The sequence below is a fragment of the Scyliorhinus torazame genome, chromosome 18 (assembly GCF_047496885.1).
Source record: "Scyliorhinus torazame isolate Kashiwa2021f chromosome 18, sScyTor2.1, whole genome shotgun sequence".
In the NCBI taxonomy this organism is placed as follows: domain Eukaryota; kingdom Metazoa; phylum Chordata; class Chondrichthyes; order Carcharhiniformes; family Scyliorhinidae; genus Scyliorhinus; species Scyliorhinus torazame.
This window is the reverse complement of record NC_092724.1, coordinates 44,280,705-44,299,097: the sequence shown is the minus strand read 5'-3', so window position 1 is coordinate 44,299,097 and position 18,393 is coordinate 44,280,705. Positions and strand designations below refer to the sequence as shown.

Genomic DNA, 18,393 nt, shown 5'->3' with positions numbered 1-18,393 from the left:
AGTACACTTGGGCTAGTGAAGGAAAATGACAGGATTTTATTCCAATTGCTCTCCCTGCTGCAAAGCATGTGCCACAATGCCTGTTTGTCTGTATTGGGTTAAATCATGCTCAAGTTCGGATACTGTGGGCGAACAGTCTGCCAATTACTCGCCGTCAGATTTACAAATAAAGCATTGTCATTTGCAGGCAAAGTGGAGGTGGAAAAATATTGTTATAAATACATCTACACTCAGACAAAAATAGTCTGTGACTTAAAATGTTAGCTTCACACCCTCGAATTATGATGAAACGGAAGGTCCAGCGCAGAAGGAGGCCATTCAGCCCTTGCTGCTGCTATCCATTTCCATGCCTGCCTCAATAAACATCCAATTCCCCATTCGAAATGGCTTTCTAGCTTGGGGCAGCACGGTAGCACAGTGGTTAGCAGTTGCCCCACAGCTCATGGGTCCCAGGATCGATTCCCGGCTTGGGTCACTGTCCGTGCGGAGTTCTCCCCGTGTCTGCGTGGGTCTCCTCCGAATGCTCTGGTTTCCTCCCACAGTCCAAAGGTGTGCAGGTTAGGTGGATTGGCCATGCTAAATTACCCCTTAGTGTCCAAAAATGTTAGATGGGGTTACTGGGATAGGTTGGAGGTGTGGGCTTGAGTGGGGTGCGCTTCCCAAGGGCCGGTGCAGACTCGATGGGCCGAGTGGCCTCCTTCTGCACTGTAAATTCTGTGAGCTCAATACTTGCAGGAAAGCATTCCGTGGCTTCTTAAACCATGTGTGTTTGTGTGTGAGAGAGAGTGAAAAAGAGTAACATGTCCGTTAGTTCTTCTCCCGAAGCACATGCTAATTTGTTGACAGTCCTGATGTGTATTTTCAGGTCAAGGCTTCATGAAAGAGCCACCTGGAGGGGGTCAGTGCCCTGGTCCGCTGCTCTCTACAATCCCAGTGTGTGTGTGTGTTCTGGGTGCCATGGAAAGGTGATGTGACTGCTTGACGTCAGTTTCCTGTCTATCCTTGTTTCCTGCAGCTTTTTTTTTGTTTCTCAGTGAATGACCCAAAGATTTCGGAGAGAATTGGAGGGGGGAGGGCAGGAGTTCCGCCCAGCCTGGAATTTGTCAGTTTCTGCCCATATATGGACTCGAGCTCGCCGGGCCGGGGAGGAACTGGCGGTGAAATTTCACTTTACTGAAAGTGATCAAAAGGGCGCAGACGCACCGCCCCTGTCTGCATTAGAAAGAAAACTGCTCAGGTTTGAAGTAACGTCTTGAAAGCCCTTGAACATCATGTCCAGCAAGCAGTTTAACATCGGACCTGCGTACGGTCTGTCAGCAGAGGTGAAAAACAGAGTAAGTTTAACTTTTTGTTTTAATTTGATCTTTTAAAGCGTCTCAATTTGTCAGTGGGTGTGTAACCTGCTGGTAACTTTGTAACGGCGCATTCAGCGCCTCTTATGTCATTGATAAGATGTCGCTCTGACTTTTTTTTTGTAGTAGCTCTGGGCGAGTCCCAGCAGTTGCTGCAGCAAAATGAGATTAGATTGAAGTGTTCATCGGATGCCTACAGTGCAGAGGGAAACCATTCAGCCCGTCGAGTCTGCACTGACCCTCTGAAAGAACACCCTACCTAGGCGCACAGCCCTGCCCTAGCCCCTGTAACCCTGCGCATTGAACATGGCCTATCCACCTAACCTGCACATCCTTGGACACTTGAGGGGCAATTTAGCATGGGCAATCCACCTAATCTGCACATCTTTGGACTGTGGGAGGAAACTGAAACACCTGCAGGAAACCCGTGCAGGCATGGGGAGAACGTGCAAACTCCACACAGTCATCCAAGGTCGGAATCAAACCCGGCTCCCTGGTGCTGTGGGTAGGTTTCCGTATCTCCTGCCACCACCTGCCTTTCTTAATCTTCAGTTAATTCTTTGCGCCTGGGCCAGTCTATCTCTCGCTGTTGCAAGTAGGATTGTGAAACATTTTCCCAAGGATGTGGAGGGCAATGACTTTTTTAAAAAAGAAGCAGGAGTTAGAATTTCCTGCATGTCTTGCTTAAAGGTGGCCACAGTTGTACCTTGATGCAAGGAGAGAGCTTTGATCGCCTTTAAAATCGTTGTTTGCCATGTGCTTTTGCGATCCTTTGTGTTTGGGGGTGGGGTGAGGTCGAGTGAATCTGTTTTATAAATTCTTGCTTTTTATTCAATTTTTTTTTAATGCATGAGGTGTCTGAATAACTGATGGCAGAGAGCTCTCGCTCTCTTTCTCTCTCTCTTTCTCTCTCTTTTTCTCTCTCTCTCGCTCTCCGTCCTGGTCTGTATTGCTCTGAATAAAAATGATATGGAAAAAGGAGCTAGATTTTTTCCCCTTTTTGTTTCAAACATTTGCGTTGTCACTTCTCAAGCAATGAAGGAAAGCCCAAGAATGCTTTTGAAGTTTGTCCCGTGGATGAACCGAACTGTTTGCAGCCTTGACTTGATATTTGACAGTGAAATGAACATCCGACCACATAGCTGCATCAACGCAAAGACGTTTATTTCCACCCCTACCACCACCTCGGTCTCTACCTGCCGCAACTCATCTGTGAAAAGCCTTATCCCATGCCCTCCAGACCTGACTATTCCAATACACTCCTGGCTGGTACCCCGTGATCAATCTTCCACAAACGTGAGATCATCTAAAACTCTGCCTGCGCCCTGACTTACATTTATGTGCCGTTCGCCTTTCTCTTCTATGCTCGCTGACCTACATTGCTCCCAGATCGGCAAGGCCTCCCGTTTTAAAATTCTCATCTTTGTTTACAAATCACTCCTGCCATTTCACCCCTCCTGATCTTTGTAAGCTCTCCAAACCCTGCAATTCCAAGTAGGTATCTGAAGAAAAGTCATGTTGGACTCGAAACATTAACTCTGTTTCTTGCTCCACCGATGCTGTCAGTCGTGCTGAGTTTGTCCAGCATTTTTAAAATTTAATTTTAGGTATCTACTCTTCCCCAATTCTGCCCTCTTGAACACCCCCCCCCCCCCCCCATTTTAATTGCACCACCATTAGTGGCCATGTCTTACAGCGAAACATCCAAAATAGGAGCAAGTTTTTTGGCACTCCGAGCCATTCCAGTTTCATTCCATAAACTGATCAACCCTTTTTTTCTAGCTTCTAAAATAAGCTTCAAACAATGGTGGAAAACTGCGGCCCATCTGGGTTCTGGGTGGCACGATGGCACAATGGTTAGCACCACTGCCTCACCGCACCAGTTCAATTCGGGTTCAATACCAACCTCGGGTGACTGTCTGTGTGAAGTTTGCATGTTCTCTCTGTGTCTGTATGGATTTCTTCCGGGCGCTCCGATTTCTTCCAACAGTCCAATGATCATAGAATTTAAAGTGCAGAAGGAGGCCATTTGACCCATCAAGTCTGCACCGACCCTTGGAAAGAGCACCCTTATGCACTATCAATTACAACGAGACGAGAGTAGAATGTAATCAAGGCTTTATTACACAGAGATGTGTGGCCTCCTACAGCAGCTTACGAAATGGCTGCTGTTCGGAGAGCACACACATTTATACTCTGCCTCCTGGGCGGAGCAAGCAGGCAGGGATCTACCCCCGTACCTGTAATACAGGGGCCTTACCGTAATTCCCATATATACAATATAATACAACAGTGGTGACTACCACATTCACCCCCTGTTAAAAATGAGTCCAGCAGGGGTGGTGGAAAACTATATACATACAGATTGGTTTTAAAATTACAGAGAAGGTTACAAATTTAGACGATCGGGCTCCTTGATCTGTCGTTGAGAGCGCTGCAGTGCTGGTGGCGACTCCGGCATCGGCTTGGTCTTCGGTGACTCCGGGAGCGTGCCGGAATCCTCTTCATCCCCGGGTGGGAGCAAGGGGCGGACGGATTGGCCTGGAGCGGGGGCTGTGGTGGGGTGCGCCGTGGGAGGGGAGGGTGGTGCCGGGGCGGGGGGGGGGGGGGGGGGGGTTGTGTGTGGGGACCCAGCTGGTGCCAGATCCCTGAGGGAGACTGTGTCTTGGCGGCCGTCGGGGTACGCTACGTAGGCATACTGCGGGCTCACATGGAGTAGCTGTACCCTCTCAACCAACGGGTCCACCTTGTGGAGCCGCACGTGCTTGCGGAGGAGAATGAGTCCTGGAGCTGCCAGCCACGTTGGGAGCAAAATCCCGGAGGTGGACTTCCTGGGGAAGGCAAAGAGACGTTCATGAGGGGTTTCGTTAGTCGCAATGCACAGGAGCGACCGAATGGAGTGAAGGGCGTCGGGGAGGACCTCCTGCCAGCGGAAGGCTGGGAGATTTCTGGACCATGGGGCCAGCTGGACGGCCCTCCAGACCATCCCATTCTCCCGCTCACCTACCCGTTTCCCCTGGGGTTGTAGCTGATCGTCCTGCTCGAGGCAGTGCTCCTGTTGAGCAGGTACTGCTGCAGCTCCTCGCTCATAAATGAGGATCCCCGGTCGCTGTGGACGTAGGCGGGGAAACCGAACAGAGTGAAGATGGTGTGGAGGGCTTTGATGATGGTGGCAGACGTCATATCGGGGCATGGGACGGCGAAAGGGAATCGGGAATACTCGTCGACCACATTAAGAAAGTACGTGTTGCGGTCGGTGGAGGGGAGGGGGCCTTTGAAGTCCACGCCGAGGCGTTCAAAGGGGCGGGAGGCCTTCACCAGGCGCGCATGATCTGGCCGGTAGAAGTGCGGTTTACACTCCACGCAGACATAGCAGTCTCTGGTGATAGCCCAGACTTCCTCGATGGAGTAGGGCAGATTGCGGGCCTTAATGAAGTGGTAAAAGCGGGTGACTCCCGGGTGAGAGACATCGTCGTGCAGGGTCCGGAGTCGGTCGACTTGTGCGCTGGCACATGTACCTCGGGATAGGGCATCGGGGGGCTCGTTGAGCTTACCGGGGAGGTACAGAATCCTGTAATTGTACATGGAGAGCTCGATCCTCCACCGCAAGATCTTATCATTTTTGATCTTACCCCGCTGTGTGTTGTTAAACATGAGGGCAACCGACCGTTGGTCAGTGAGGAGAGTGGATCTCCTGCCGGCCAGGTAATGCCTCCAATGTCGCACAGCTTCAACGATCGCTTGGGCCTCCTTTTCGACGGAACAGTGCTGAATTTCAGAGGCATGGAGGGTGCGGGAAAAGAATGTCACGGGCCTGCCTGCCTGGTTGAGGGTGGCGGCCAGAGCGACGTCTGATGCATCGCTCTTGACTTGGAAGGAGAGCGTCTCGTCGACTGCGTACATCGCGGCCTTGGCGATGTCGGCCTTGATACGGTTGAAGGCCTGGTGAGCCTCGGCCGTCAGTGGGAAAGTGGTGGATTGAATGAGTGGGCGGGCCATGTCTGCATAATTTGGGACCCACTGGGCGTAATACAAAAGAACCCCAGGCATCGTTTGATGGCCTTGGGACAGTGGGGAAGGGGTAGTTCCATGCGATCAGGGCCGGGCCCTAGAACTTCGTTCTGAACCACATAGCCGAGGATGGCTAATCAGTTCGTGCTGAACACACACTTCTCCGTGTAGTAAGTTAGGTTGAGGAGTGTGGCGGTGTGGAGAAATTTGGGAAGGTTAGCGTTGTGGTCCTTCTGGTCGTGGCCGCAGATGGTGACGTTGTCCAGGTACGGGAAAGTGGCCCGCAACCCGTACCGGTCAACCATTCAGTCCATCTCCCGTTGGAAGACCGAGACCCCGTTGGTGATGGCGAAGGGAACCCTACGGAAATGGTAAAGATGGCCGTCTGCTTCAAACGCAGTGTATGGGCGGTCCGCCTTACGGGTGGGGAGCTGGTGGTAGGCAGATTTCAGGTCCACTGTCGAGAAGACCCGGTACTGTGCAATCTGATTGACCATATCAGATATGGGTGGGAGGGGGTACGCGTCGAGCTGCGTGTACCGATTGGTGCTCTGACTGTAGTCAACGACCATCCTGTTTTTCTCCCCGGTTTTCACCGCTACCACTTGGGCTCTCCAGGGGCTGTTGCTGGCCTTGATGATACCTCCCCGCAGCAGCCGCTGGTTTCAGACGTGATGAAGGTCCTGTCCTGGGTGCTGTACCATCTGCTCCTGGTGGCGACCGGTTTGCAATCCGTAAGGGGTGGTAGGGGCCCGCCAAATTTCAGGGTTAGGATCTGGAGGTTGCACTGAAAGTCCAGGCCAAGTAGCAAGGCTGCGCAGAGGTTGGGGCGGACGTAGAACCGGAAGCCGCTGAACTCTACACCCTGGACGGTGAGGGTGGCGATGCAGTACCGCCGGATTGCCACGGAGTGGGATACGGAGGCCAGGGAGATTCTTTGGTTAGCGGGGTGTACCGCGAGGGAGCAGCGCCTTACCGTATCGGCGTGGATGAAGCTCTCCGTGCTCCCGGAGTCCAGAAGGCAGGATATCTCACGCCCATCGACCTTCACCTTTGTCGAAGCGGTCGCGAGGTTGTGCGGTCGGGACTGGTCGATCGTGACTGGGCGAGTCGCGCTGGTCGTCGGCGGTTGCAGGTGATGAGCGGCCTGATGAGGTGCCTGACGGGCAGGGGTCCTGAGGTGGGTAAGATGGCGGTGCCCACGGGCCGCACGTGTCCTGGGGCAGGCAAGATGGCGGTGCCCATTGGTTCTGAGGCACGCAAGGTGGCAGCGCCCACAGGCCGACGTGTTGTGAGTGGAGCAAGATGGCGGTGCCCACGGGCCGCACGTGGTCTGGGGGGAGGAAGATGGCGGCACCCACTGGCCGCACGTGGGGGATGCCGGGACAATAGTGGTGATTGAGCGGGCTTGACACACTGCAGCAAAATGTCCCTTCTTGCCGCAGGCCTTGCAGAGCGCGCTCTGCGCCGGGCAGCGCTGCCGGTGGTGTTTGGTCTGTTCGCAGCAGTAGCACTTCGGCCCCCCGGGGTTGGTTGGCTGCCGCACGGCGCAGGCGTGGGGTTGGCTGGGGGCGGTCGCTGATGGGGTCCACGATGGGGTGGCCGCTGGCGGGGTCCACGAAGCACAGGGGAGGTGGGCCGTGCGGTCAGGGGCATAAGCCTATACGATGCGTGAGGCAACCGTGAGCGAGAGTGCTAGTTTCTTGGTCGCCGCGAGGTCAAGCGTGGCCCCTTCTAAGAGGTGCTTGTAGATGTAGTCAGACCCTATGCCCGTAACAAACGCATCTCTCATTAGCAGGTTCGAATATTCAGTGGCCGAAACGGCCTGGCAATCACAGTCTCTCACCAGGGCACGCCAGAAATCTTCCACAGACTCACCGGGAAGTTGGTGCCACGTGGAGAGGAGGTGCCTGGCGTAGATCTTGTTGGTCTGCTGAGCGTAATTCTCCTTCAATAGCGCCATGGCCTCTGCGTAGGTAGGCGCATCCTGGACGAGGGGAAAAACGTTGGAGCTCAGCCGCGTGTACAGAATCTGGAGCTTCTGTGCTTCTGAGATTGGGTCTGGCGCAGACCCGATGAATGCTTCAAAGCAAGCTAGCCAATGTGTGAAGTCCTTTTTAGCGTTGTCTGCTTGAGGATGCAGCTGCAGGCGATCTGGCTTGATGCGGAGATCCATCTCTGAAAAATCTCGGTGTAATAAATTGATGCTATCAATTACGACGAGACGAGAGTAGAATGTATTTGAGGTTTATTACACAGAGATGTGTGACCTCCTACAGCAGATTACGACATGGCTGCTGTTCGGAGAGCACACTCATTTCTACTCTGCCTCCTGGGCGGAGCCAGCAGGCAGGGATCTATCCCCGTACCTGTAGTACAGGGGCCTTGCTGTAATACCCATATATACAATATAATACAACAGTGGTGACTGTGGTGTTGGGTGTTCTGACACACAGATGAGCCAACACGGTTGCATATGGTACAACGCTACTTTATTTAAACTTACTATTTACAGTTTGGTCTTTGCACTCTGCACGTGGGGGTTCCCTGCTTGTGATGTTTTAACAGCTCTTTCTTGTTCCCTTCTCCCCAGACCTACTGACCACCAGGTGTCGTGCTCGTGCTTTTTATGTGGTTGGTGTTCTTGTCTGTGATTGGTTGTGGTGTTGTGTACTCTGATTTGCCTGTTAGTGTGTCCATCATGATGTGTGTGTTTGAATATCATGACATCCCCCCTTTTTACAAAGATATGTGCCTACGTGGTAATAAATATGATCGTGTCGTGAGTGCATCTAAGAGTGTGTGTGTGTCGTGTGCAGCATGTGCATATGACGGAACTATGTACATGGGGCGATGTCGGGTGCGTCACATGAACCAAGTTGTACCATAACATAACATAAATGCGAACGAGAGAAGAAGAAAAAAAACTTGAACAGTTGTCCAGTCAGACGACATCTGGAACGATAAACAACAACAGGTTATCATGTAAAATTGTGCAACTTGTTAAACATATGAACGGTATTATAAGTCCAGTCTAATGGGCTTGCGACGAGTTCGGGTTGACCGTCAGGGTGGCACACCACTCATCGGCTGGATTGATGGCATTGACCTTGTTGACATCAATGACGGAAACGCGGAAGGCATCCTGGTCATCTGCATCACTTAACTGGAAGTCTTGATGCGTGGGCTGGACGGTCCTGACGTGTCTGCGAGATTGTCGAGGATGCGCCGGATCCATGGGTTGAGCCGAACGACAGTGGGCTGCGTAGTGGCCCATCTTGCCACATCTGTGGCACTGTCGGTTTTTTGCAGGACATTGCCCTTTTAAATGTAGAGCTCCACAATTGCCGCACGTCATGACGTCACGGCGTTCGTTGCGCCACTGCGCATGCGCAGTGCGATCTTGCGGTGGGCGCGCCTGCGCAGTGCGTCCCTCGTTGTGGCCGTTATTTTTGGCGCGCACCTGCGCGGGAGACCGCGAAAAACGCGGGAAGCGGCCGCTGTCGTCCGGGCCGTGGGTCGGGAAGTAATCGACGGCCTGGATGCGTTCGACGTCGTGGGCGGCCTGGCTTGCCGATTCGACGGCTGGGGACCCCCTCCGTGCCAACTCGGACGCCTGAAATCGGGCAAAACGGCAGGTAGCATTTTCGTGGAGGACACAGGCTTCCACAGCAGACGCTAAGGTGAGGCTTTTCATTTTAAGAAGCTGCTGGCGTAGGCCACTAGAGGCAACGCCAAAAACAATCTGGTCCCTGATCATGGACTCTGTGGTGGTGCCGTAACCGCAGGACTGCGCTAGAATCCGGAGGTGCGTCAAAAAGGGTTGAAAAAGCTCCTCCTTACCTTGCAGGCGTTGCTGAAAGAGGTATCTTTCAAAACTTTCATTTACTTCAACTTGAAAGTGCTGGTCCAGTTTGAGGATGACCGTGTCATATTTGGCTTGGTTTTCGCCTTCTTCGAACACCAGTGAGTTGAAGACGTCGGTGGCGTGCCGACCTGCGTAGAAGAGGAGCATTGCAATCTTCGTGTCATCCGAGACATTCTGTTTTTCGGTGGCACGGATGTACAGGTCAAATCGCTGCCTGTAGAGCTTCCAGTTGGTACCTAGGTTCCCCGCGACTTGCATCGGCTGCGGTTTGTCGGTGTGGTCCATGTCCAGAATGGCAGGTTAGTAGGCAGGTATCGATCCACTCCTGTACCATGTGGTGTTGGGTGTTCTGACACACAGATGAGCCAACACGGTTGCATATGGTACAACGCTACTTTATTTAAACTTACTATTTACAGTTTGGTCTTTGCACTCTGCACGTGGGGGTTCCCTGCTTGTGATGTTTTAACAGCTCTTTCTTGTTCCCTTCTCCCCAGACCTACTGACCACCAGGTGTCGTGCTCGTGCTTTTTATGTGGTTGGTGTTCTTGTCTGTGATTGGTTGTGGTGTTGTGTACTCTGATTTGCCTGTTAGTGTGTCCATCATGATGTGTGTGTTTGAATATCATGACAGTGACTACCACACACCCTACATAAGCCCACACCTCCATCCTATCCCAGTAACCCCACCTAACCTTTTTGGACACTGAGGGCAATTTATCATGGCCAATCTACCTAACTTGGACATCTTTGGACTGTGGGAGGAAACCCACACAGACACGGGGAGAACGTGCAGACTCCGCACAGACAGTGACCCAAGCCGGGAATCGAACCTGGGAACCTGGAGCTATGAAGCAACCGTGCTAACCACTATGCTACCATGCTGCCCTACGGGTGCAGGTTAGGTGAATTGGCCGTGCTGGATCGGCCATTCTAAATATCCCTTAAGTGTCCAAATGTTAGGTGGGATTACGGGAATTGGGTCTCGGTAGGATTCACTTTCGGAGGGTCAGTGCAGACACGATGGGCCAAAAGGCCACATTTCATAGAATTTACAGTGCAGAAGGAGGCCATTCGGCCCATCGGGTCTGCACCGGCTCTTGGAAAGAGCACCCTACCCAAGGTCAACATCTCCATCCTATCCCCATAACCCAGTAACCCCACCCAACACTAAGGGCAATTTTGGGAACTAAGGGCAATTTATCATGGCCAATCCACCTAACCTGCACATCTTTGGACTGTGGGAGGAAACCAGAGCACCCGGAGGAAACCCACGCACACACGGGGAGGATGTGCAGACTCCGCACAGACAGTGACCCAAGCCGGAATCGAACCTGGGACCCTGGAGCTGTGAAGCAATTGTGCTATCCACAATGCTGCCGTGCTGCTCACTTTTTTTTCTGATACACCCACAGTGTTTGGTGCACATCTTGCACTATAGGGATTCTGAGTGTGGCCTACAAGATGTATTTTTGACGAATGCCCATGTACAGGCAGATTCTGCTGATTTCCATTTGTGTATTTTGTTTCCTACCGGTATGACTGAAATGACACGCATGTAAAGTCAGGGTAAGGGAAATGAGGTGTGTACTGATTGCTCACAGCATTGACTGTGCTCTCCTGCGTTCAAAGTGGAAATATTTCTTTTGTTTTTACCATTTATGGTGATAGTTCTATGAACGATTAAACATTTTCTGTAACTCGTTATGAAATATTAAGTGCATATTAAATGTATTTAGTTTTATTCATGAGGTAAACAAGCCTGATTTCAGCCTTTGTGGCCCATTGAGATGAAGGAAGGCCACTCACGCCGTAGCGTAGGTTTCCCCTCGCTGCTTTAAAACCTACCTCTTTGACCAAGCTTGTGCTCATTTCCTCTAATATCGCCTTCTATGGCTCAGTTTCAAATTTGAATTGATCACACTCCAGTGAGGCACTTTACAAGATTCTTGTTGCTGTTGAAATGAAATGAAATGAAAATCGCTTATTGTCACAAGTAGGCTTCAAATGAAGTTACTGTGAAAAGCCCCTAGTCGCCACATTCCGGCGCCTGTTCGGGGAGGCTGATACGGGAATCGAACCGTGCTGCTGGCCTGCCTTGGTCTGCTTTCAAAGCCAGCGATTTAGCCCTGTGCTAAACAGCCCCTGAATAGCTCAGTGCGGGCAATGAGGGGCTACAGTTAGTGTGTGCACAGCAAGCTCCAACTGAGAGAGGTGACAGGGCATCGCTCAAAACAACAGCACTGAAACAGGCTACGTTCTGGCCAGGTATTGGGAAACACCACTTCAATATAATGCCTCAACTGAGGGAGCAGACAGTATCTTGATCCAACATCTGAAATGAACGACAGCACCTCTAACACTTCAACACCCCTCAAAATGCACTGAAGTATCATCCTAGATTATGTGCTGAAGTCTCTTGGATTGGAACCTGATCCCGCGATCCTCTGATTCCAAGGTGAAAGGGCAACCACTGGCCTCTGACACTTAAGGACAGGATTGGATTGGACAGTGGTGTCCTCAACCTGCCTACATGGATGAAAATGGGGCAGGGTGAGAGCGGGTCGTAGTTCATGTTTAATCTTGGGGAACCCGTACCCTATTAAGGATCAACATCTCTGGGAGAATAGGGAAGAAACTTTGGGGTAGGGATGTTACAATTTATGTCACACAAGACTGTGAGCTGCTCCTGGGATGTGTACTGAATGTTGCAAATGTCCCCCATCATGTTATATTTTTGTATAATGGCTTAATGGTGAGCTAAACAAGCAACTCAATCTGTGGGCATGATTTACCGTCCGCGTTGCGCCCGAACAGAAGCGCGATGCGGCCGGTAGATGCCTGGAGAAGCGTCCCGCAGGCTTCCCAACAGCCAGAATGCCTTGTGAGATCTGGAGGTGACCACACCTCGCATGCCTAAGTTGGTTTTAAACTCACTTGGGCGAGCTTACCTGGGATGTACCGTATTCCGGGCATCTCGCGGCTTCCCCAGAGTCCCAGCAAGGCGCCATTTAGTACTGGTCCACAAAAACGTGGACCAGGTGGAATGGCACCTGGAGGTTCCCAGGGCCATCGGAAGTTGCTGGGTTGTCAGGAACAGGACCCCCTGGGATGTGGGCACCTTGGCACTGTCACCCTGGCACTGCCAAGCCAGCAGGAGCACTGCCAGGGTGGCGGTGCCAAGGTGACTCTGCCAGGGGTCACCTTGTATGTAGCCATGCCCATGAGAGGTGAGTGGGGGGTATGATGGTGGAGGATTGCAAGGCAGGTATGAAGGGGCCTCTGGAAGGTTGGGAGGGGTTGAAGGGTGGAGGCCCTGGAAGGGAGGTGTGGGTAGGCCTGAAAAGGGGAGGCCCTCAGTGACACTATAGGGAGGGGTTACCACTTGGGCAGCGGGGTAATGCCCATATGTGTGGGTGGGTGACATTGCCCATTGGTGCCCCCCCCAACACCTGCGCAGGGCACCCATGGCCCAATTGCGGTCAAGCAACAATGCCGGCTTGGCATTGCCCCTGCCAGCTGGCTGTGCCACCTGGGCATCTTGGCAGTGCTAGGATGGCACTCAGGTGGCAGTGCCAGGGTCCCTAGGTGATAACAGCAGTGCCAGGGTACCACCTGCACAAAGGTATACAGCTGGGAGCCTCTGATCCCCTGCGACCCCCATGCGTGACATTCCATCTGGTTCCTGTTTACTGAACAGCGCTCACCTGAGGTCTCCAAGGCAAAGGAGATAGATCAATGTCGCGGATGCCTCGGGGAAATTGCATATTACAGTGAGGCTAGCAGTCTAGCTCTAATATGCAGATTTGCCAAAAAGTGATCTCGTCCCACAATGGGCGCAATTCACATCTCTCAAAATCGCGTTAGATCCTGCAAGGCATTGCGAGCCGGCTAGTTCCTGGGAATGGGGTCGCCTGTATTCTATCGACCATGTTGCGTCATAGTGCGCTGCTTTTCAGGTGCAGTGTGGCTGTTCGATCATACCCAGAACCTTTTCCATTAGATCGTGCCATGTTTTTAAAAAATGAGAAACATAAGTGGCTACACCATCAGTAAAGAGTAAGAAAATGAGGAAAACCGGGCAATGATGGTCAATTGACAGTAAACTTTAAGCTTTACATGAGGGAGAGGAGAATTGTACCAATTTGAGCTTCTGGTGGTGCAGTTAGCCTGGGTGTGAGCATGATGAGGATACAGCGAGTGGGCGGGATGGGGATAAACTAGGGAATGTGCAGCACAGGAGAATGAGAGGAATGCCAACCATTGCAGCTTTTATAGGCAAAATCTTTTCCCAAATGCTCACTTGCTTCCCCTGTAACCCTGCTGATCTGTTTTGTTAAATCAAGATCAAAAGGTCACCTTGTAAGTAAGCAGGTGTTTTGTACATCAACTTGTCGGAAATGGATGTGTACGATCTTTCCCCCTCCCCCACAAGTCCCTCCTTTATTAAGAATTTTGCAAGTTCCACCCTCGCATTTGCGTAAACCTCATGGCCGACAACCCACTCTTTCTCTTTCCACTCCTACCCAAGCATAGATTGTTTTATCACTTGACACCCAGCACTTCAAAAAAAAAATGGTGACTGAAGTTGTGAGGTTTCTCACCCTCCCTTTATATTGATATAAATGATTTTAATGAAGTGTTTTGATGATCTATTGGTGCTGTGGTGTGCTTTAGGATCTGCCCTCCTTTATGTTGGCGATGTAGAAACAATTTTGTCTAAACCGACCGGCACATGAGAAGTTTCTGATTTTTTTCTCTCTGGCTGCCGACCTCCTCTGATGGATCTGAAGAGACAGGTGACTGGAGAGAATGTACACTGAACTGAACTTGAATGGTAATATAGAAACAAAACTCTGCAGATGCTGGACATCCGAAATGAGGGACATTTCAACTTAAAACGTTAACTGTTTCTCTCAAAGCAATGCAACAACGCCTTGTACAGGATTGCTTCAGGTTATGTTGAGGGACTGCAAGGCCATGAGGTGGTTCTTGCGTGAGAAACTACCTCATCAAATCCTGTCCCGGCTTCCATAGCATTGGATGAGACGAACAAACGACCAGCAATTTGGAACTTGCCACCTGGAAAGGTTTTTTTCTATTGGTTGCTTGATCTCACCTGGAGCCTATTAGCGGTGAATCTCGAGCGGTGAGCGACACAAATAGCCCAAACGCAACCCAGGATCAAACTGCAGATAGGACAGCTTGTTACAAACATTCTGTGGTGATCAATGTCAGGAATGTTTTTGAAGAAAGGGACTCTTCCTATTTCTTATGACCGCAGTGTCAGTATTGAGCAGTCTGGGACTATTTGTTCCAGCATTTCATTTCTCAAATTATAATAATAATCTTTATTATTGTCACAAGTTCGGTGAAAATCCCCACACTCTGGCGCCTGTTCGGGTACACTGAGGGAGAATCCAGAATGTCCAAATCACCTAACAGCACTGTTGTGTTATGCTGCTCCGTGTAGCATAAGCTGCTTCCTTGATGTATGCTTTGACAAAGGAAGCTCCAGACTATGAGATGAATTCAACTTGTTTATTGAACTATTAACACAGTTCTTAAATGAGTTTGACTCTCTGCTAATCTAGCTGTAGTAACTCAGTCTATCTTTACCAGCCTGCCCTAAGCCACTTGCTGGGTGTGATGCTGTTGATCAACCCTGATATACTCTCTAGAGGCAGAAAATGTGTGCCCTGTCCTTTTATATGGGTTGTGAAGTGCCCCCTTGTGGTAATGCCACCTCTGGGTGTCCCGATTTCCCCATTGGTTGTGTCCTGTTCTAATGATTGGCTGTATCACTGCATGTCATGACATCTCTGGTGCTCCCTCTAGTGGTTACTTAGTTGTAGTGTATTTACATTAACCCCTTGCAGATATACAGTGATGCATATCACCACAAGTACATCTTTAGGGACTTGTGAGAGGAAACCGGAGAACCCAGAGGAAACTCATGCAGACACGGGGAGAACGTGCCGACACCGCACAGAAAGTGACCCAAGCCGGAAATCAAACCTGGGACCCTCATAGATTCCCCACAGTGTAGAAGTAGACCATTCGGCCCATCAAGTCTGCACCGGCCCTCCTGAAGAGCACCCACCCAGGCCTGCTCCTCAACCCTATCTCCGCAACCCTGTAGCCTCACATAACCGTTGGATACCTCGGGGGCCATTTAGCATGGCCAATCCACCTAATCTACACATCTTTGGACTGTGGGAGGAAACCCACGTAGACACAGAGAAAGTGCAAACATCACAGTCATCCAAGGTCGGAATCGAACCTGGGTGCCTGGCGCTCTGAGGCAGCAGTGCTAACCACTGTGCCATCGTATCACCTTGGATTTTCAGCTCCGTCTTTTGCCTCTCCCCCGAGAGATGACATAGCTGCTGGAGGGCAGAGGTTGTTTTATCAAGCTGACTCGGGCATCCGGGATGGTGCAGGCTTGACGGAGGAGATGGTCATTCTCTACCTTCACTTTCCTCTCGAGGTATAATGTAGCTGGGCCTGGACTCGAGCCCTCCTCACCTAGCAACTTGTCTCAGTGCCAAATTCTGAAGAGCAGACTCTTGTGCATCAGTTTTACAATTTTCCATTCCCCACACGAGCCTCCCCAAGCCCTTTCATGAGTGCGATTGTTGATTCAGGCAATTGGAGGAGTCCATTGAACAGGCCCAATAGATTTATTGATGATACAATATTGACAACAACTCAGATATTGGAGAGTATTTCACCCAGATGTGCAGTGAGGCACCTCTGAAGGACTATAGCAAAAATAATTACACTTTTGATAGATGGTATAAAATGAAAACAGATAATGCATGAAACACTCAGCAGGTCAGGCAGCTTCTGCGAAAGATCATTTTCAGATTGATTTGCTTGTGCTATATAGCTGTGTCCTCAGTGATCAGTTTCACTGGAAGGAGGATTTCTCATGTTTTCACGTAACAACTTGGACACAGCTTTCAATCATCCACATGGTTCACAAAGTGTGGATCTGCCAGGCGATATTGATATGGAGAAAATGACATTTACAGGTAATGGTCAGGGGCATGAAGAAAATCCAAAATTTAATGGGAGGTAGTTCAAACTTTGGACCAAAGTTGCTGATACTTGAGAAGGAGTCCTATAAAAATCAGGAGCGATTTCTTCAAGTTCAGAGAACCAGGAGAAGTTCTCTTTTTAAAAAAAAAAAGTTTTATTAAGGCATTTATAAATTTTTAACAATTTCAAGAAGAAAAATAACAAGTAAGTACCGCACACCCAGCCAACATAGCTTACATACACAGTTCCCTAATCCACCTCCCCAGGAAAAGTTCTCTCAATGCAACATTATCACAGGAGAAGTGTGCAAGATCTTACTAACATGCAAGATCTGCATCACTTATACAGTGCCTGGTTGGCTATTCAGCCATGCTGGGTGCTGGATTTGCGGTGGTTGGATGGTCTGTTTGAGAATGAAGAGCAGAGGTTCTTGTAGGTACTTTGGTGGAGAGTCAAGATTGGCAAGAATTGAAAGATTGTGACGGTATACCACAACACACCAACTATCGTGGAGAATATGGCTGAATTTCACTCCGACATGTGCAGTGAAGAAGCTCCCAGCTCTCATTCATGTGGATAACATGAATAATGAAAATCAAGTGGTTTGGAGTAAGTTGGCCGATCTTCCACCAAAAACGTTTTGGATATCAGCCGTTTCGATGTTTCTCTTGGCAAGAGGGATGTCATTGTACCTGGAGTAAGGCCTCCACCCCCTTGATACGTGTATTCTTTGTTTTTTCTAATGATGGGGGAACTGACTGTCCTGCCTGACTTTTAATTTGTCTGATGGTCTGTCTGATTTGTCTACGGAGGGCACCAATTTAAAGAGCTGGCAAAGGAACCATGGGCAACACGAGGAAAAAACATTTCAACACAGTGCATACTTTCCAATCTGGAATGCATTGCCTGAGGGAGTGATGGGGCACGTTCAACCGTGACTTTCCGAAGGGAATTGGATTGGATTGGATTGGATTTGTTTATTGTCACGTGCACCAAGGTACAGTGAAAAATATTTTTCTGCGAGCAGCTCAACAGATCATTAAGTACATGAGAAGAAAAGGGAATAAAAGAAAATACATAATAGGGCAACACAACATATACAATGTAACTACATAAGCACTGGCATCGGATGAAGCATACAGGGTGTAGTGTTAATGAAATCAGTCCATAAGAGGGTCATTTAGGAGTCTGGTGACAGTGGGGAAGAAGCTGTTTTTGAGTCTGATCGTGCAAGTTCTCGGACTTCTGTATCTCCTGCCCGATGGAAGAAGTTGGAAGAGTGAGTAAGCCGGGTGGGAGGGATCTTTGATTATGCTGCCCGCTTTCCCCAGGCAGCGGGAGGTGTAGATGGAGTCAATGGATGGGAGGCAGGTCCGTGTGATGGACTGGGCGGTGTTCACGACTCTCTGAAGTTTCTTGCGGTCTTGGGCCGAGCAGTTGCCATACCAGACTGTGATGCAGTAAGATAGGATGCTCTCTATGGTGCATCTGTAAAAGTTGATAAGAGTCAATGTGGACATGCCGAATTTCCTTAGTTTCGTGAGGAAGTATAGGCGCTGTTGTGCTTTCTTGGTGTTGGATAAGCAGCTGAGGGGAGGAAAATATTACAGGGCTACAGGCAAAGAGTAGGGAAATGGAATCATCAAAATTGCACTTGTGGAGAGCAAACACAGGTTCCATGGGCCAAATGACCTCTTCCTGTGCTGTAACCATTCTATGTAGAATTAAGTAATTTGCAACTTAACTAAGTAATTTGCAATTGAACTAAGTGACCCCTCGCCCAACGCCAACTTGTTCTATCCTTGTTAAGATTGCCATGGTGAGTTAAAAGTCCAAAGATTTGCAGGTTAGTGGATTGGCCATGCTAAATTGTCCTTTGGTGTCCAAAGGTTAGGTGGTGTCATGGGAATTGGGCGGGGGTGTGAGCCTAGGTTAGGGTGCTCTTCGGAGGGGTGGTGCAGACTCAATGGGCTGAATTGTCTCCTTCTGCCCTGTAGGGATTCCATGAAACATCTATGAATGCCAAATGCAAAACCAGTGATGTCTGCAGTGGCTCTTTCCCATTGTTGCGCTGGTTACCAGTAAAACTGAGGTACCCTCAATAATGACGCTTAGAGA

The 18,393-nt window shown here is 50.1% G+C and overlaps 1 protein-coding gene across 1 annotated transcript in view; it reads left to right on the top strand.

Moving 5' to 3' along the window:
• Positions 1 to 1,064: 1,064 nt before the first annotated feature.
• Positions 1,065 to 18,393, top strand: part of LOC140395178 (calponin-2-like) — a 54,223-nt gene continuing 36,894 nt past the window's right edge. Inside the window, exon 1 of the mRNA XM_072482685.1 lies at positions 1,065 to 1,334. Coding sequence (XP_072338786.1) covers positions 1,272 to 1,334 — 63 coding nt within the window. The 5' untranslated portion in view covers positions 1,065 to 1,271. The remainder of the gene's footprint in view (positions 1,335 to 18,393) is intronic.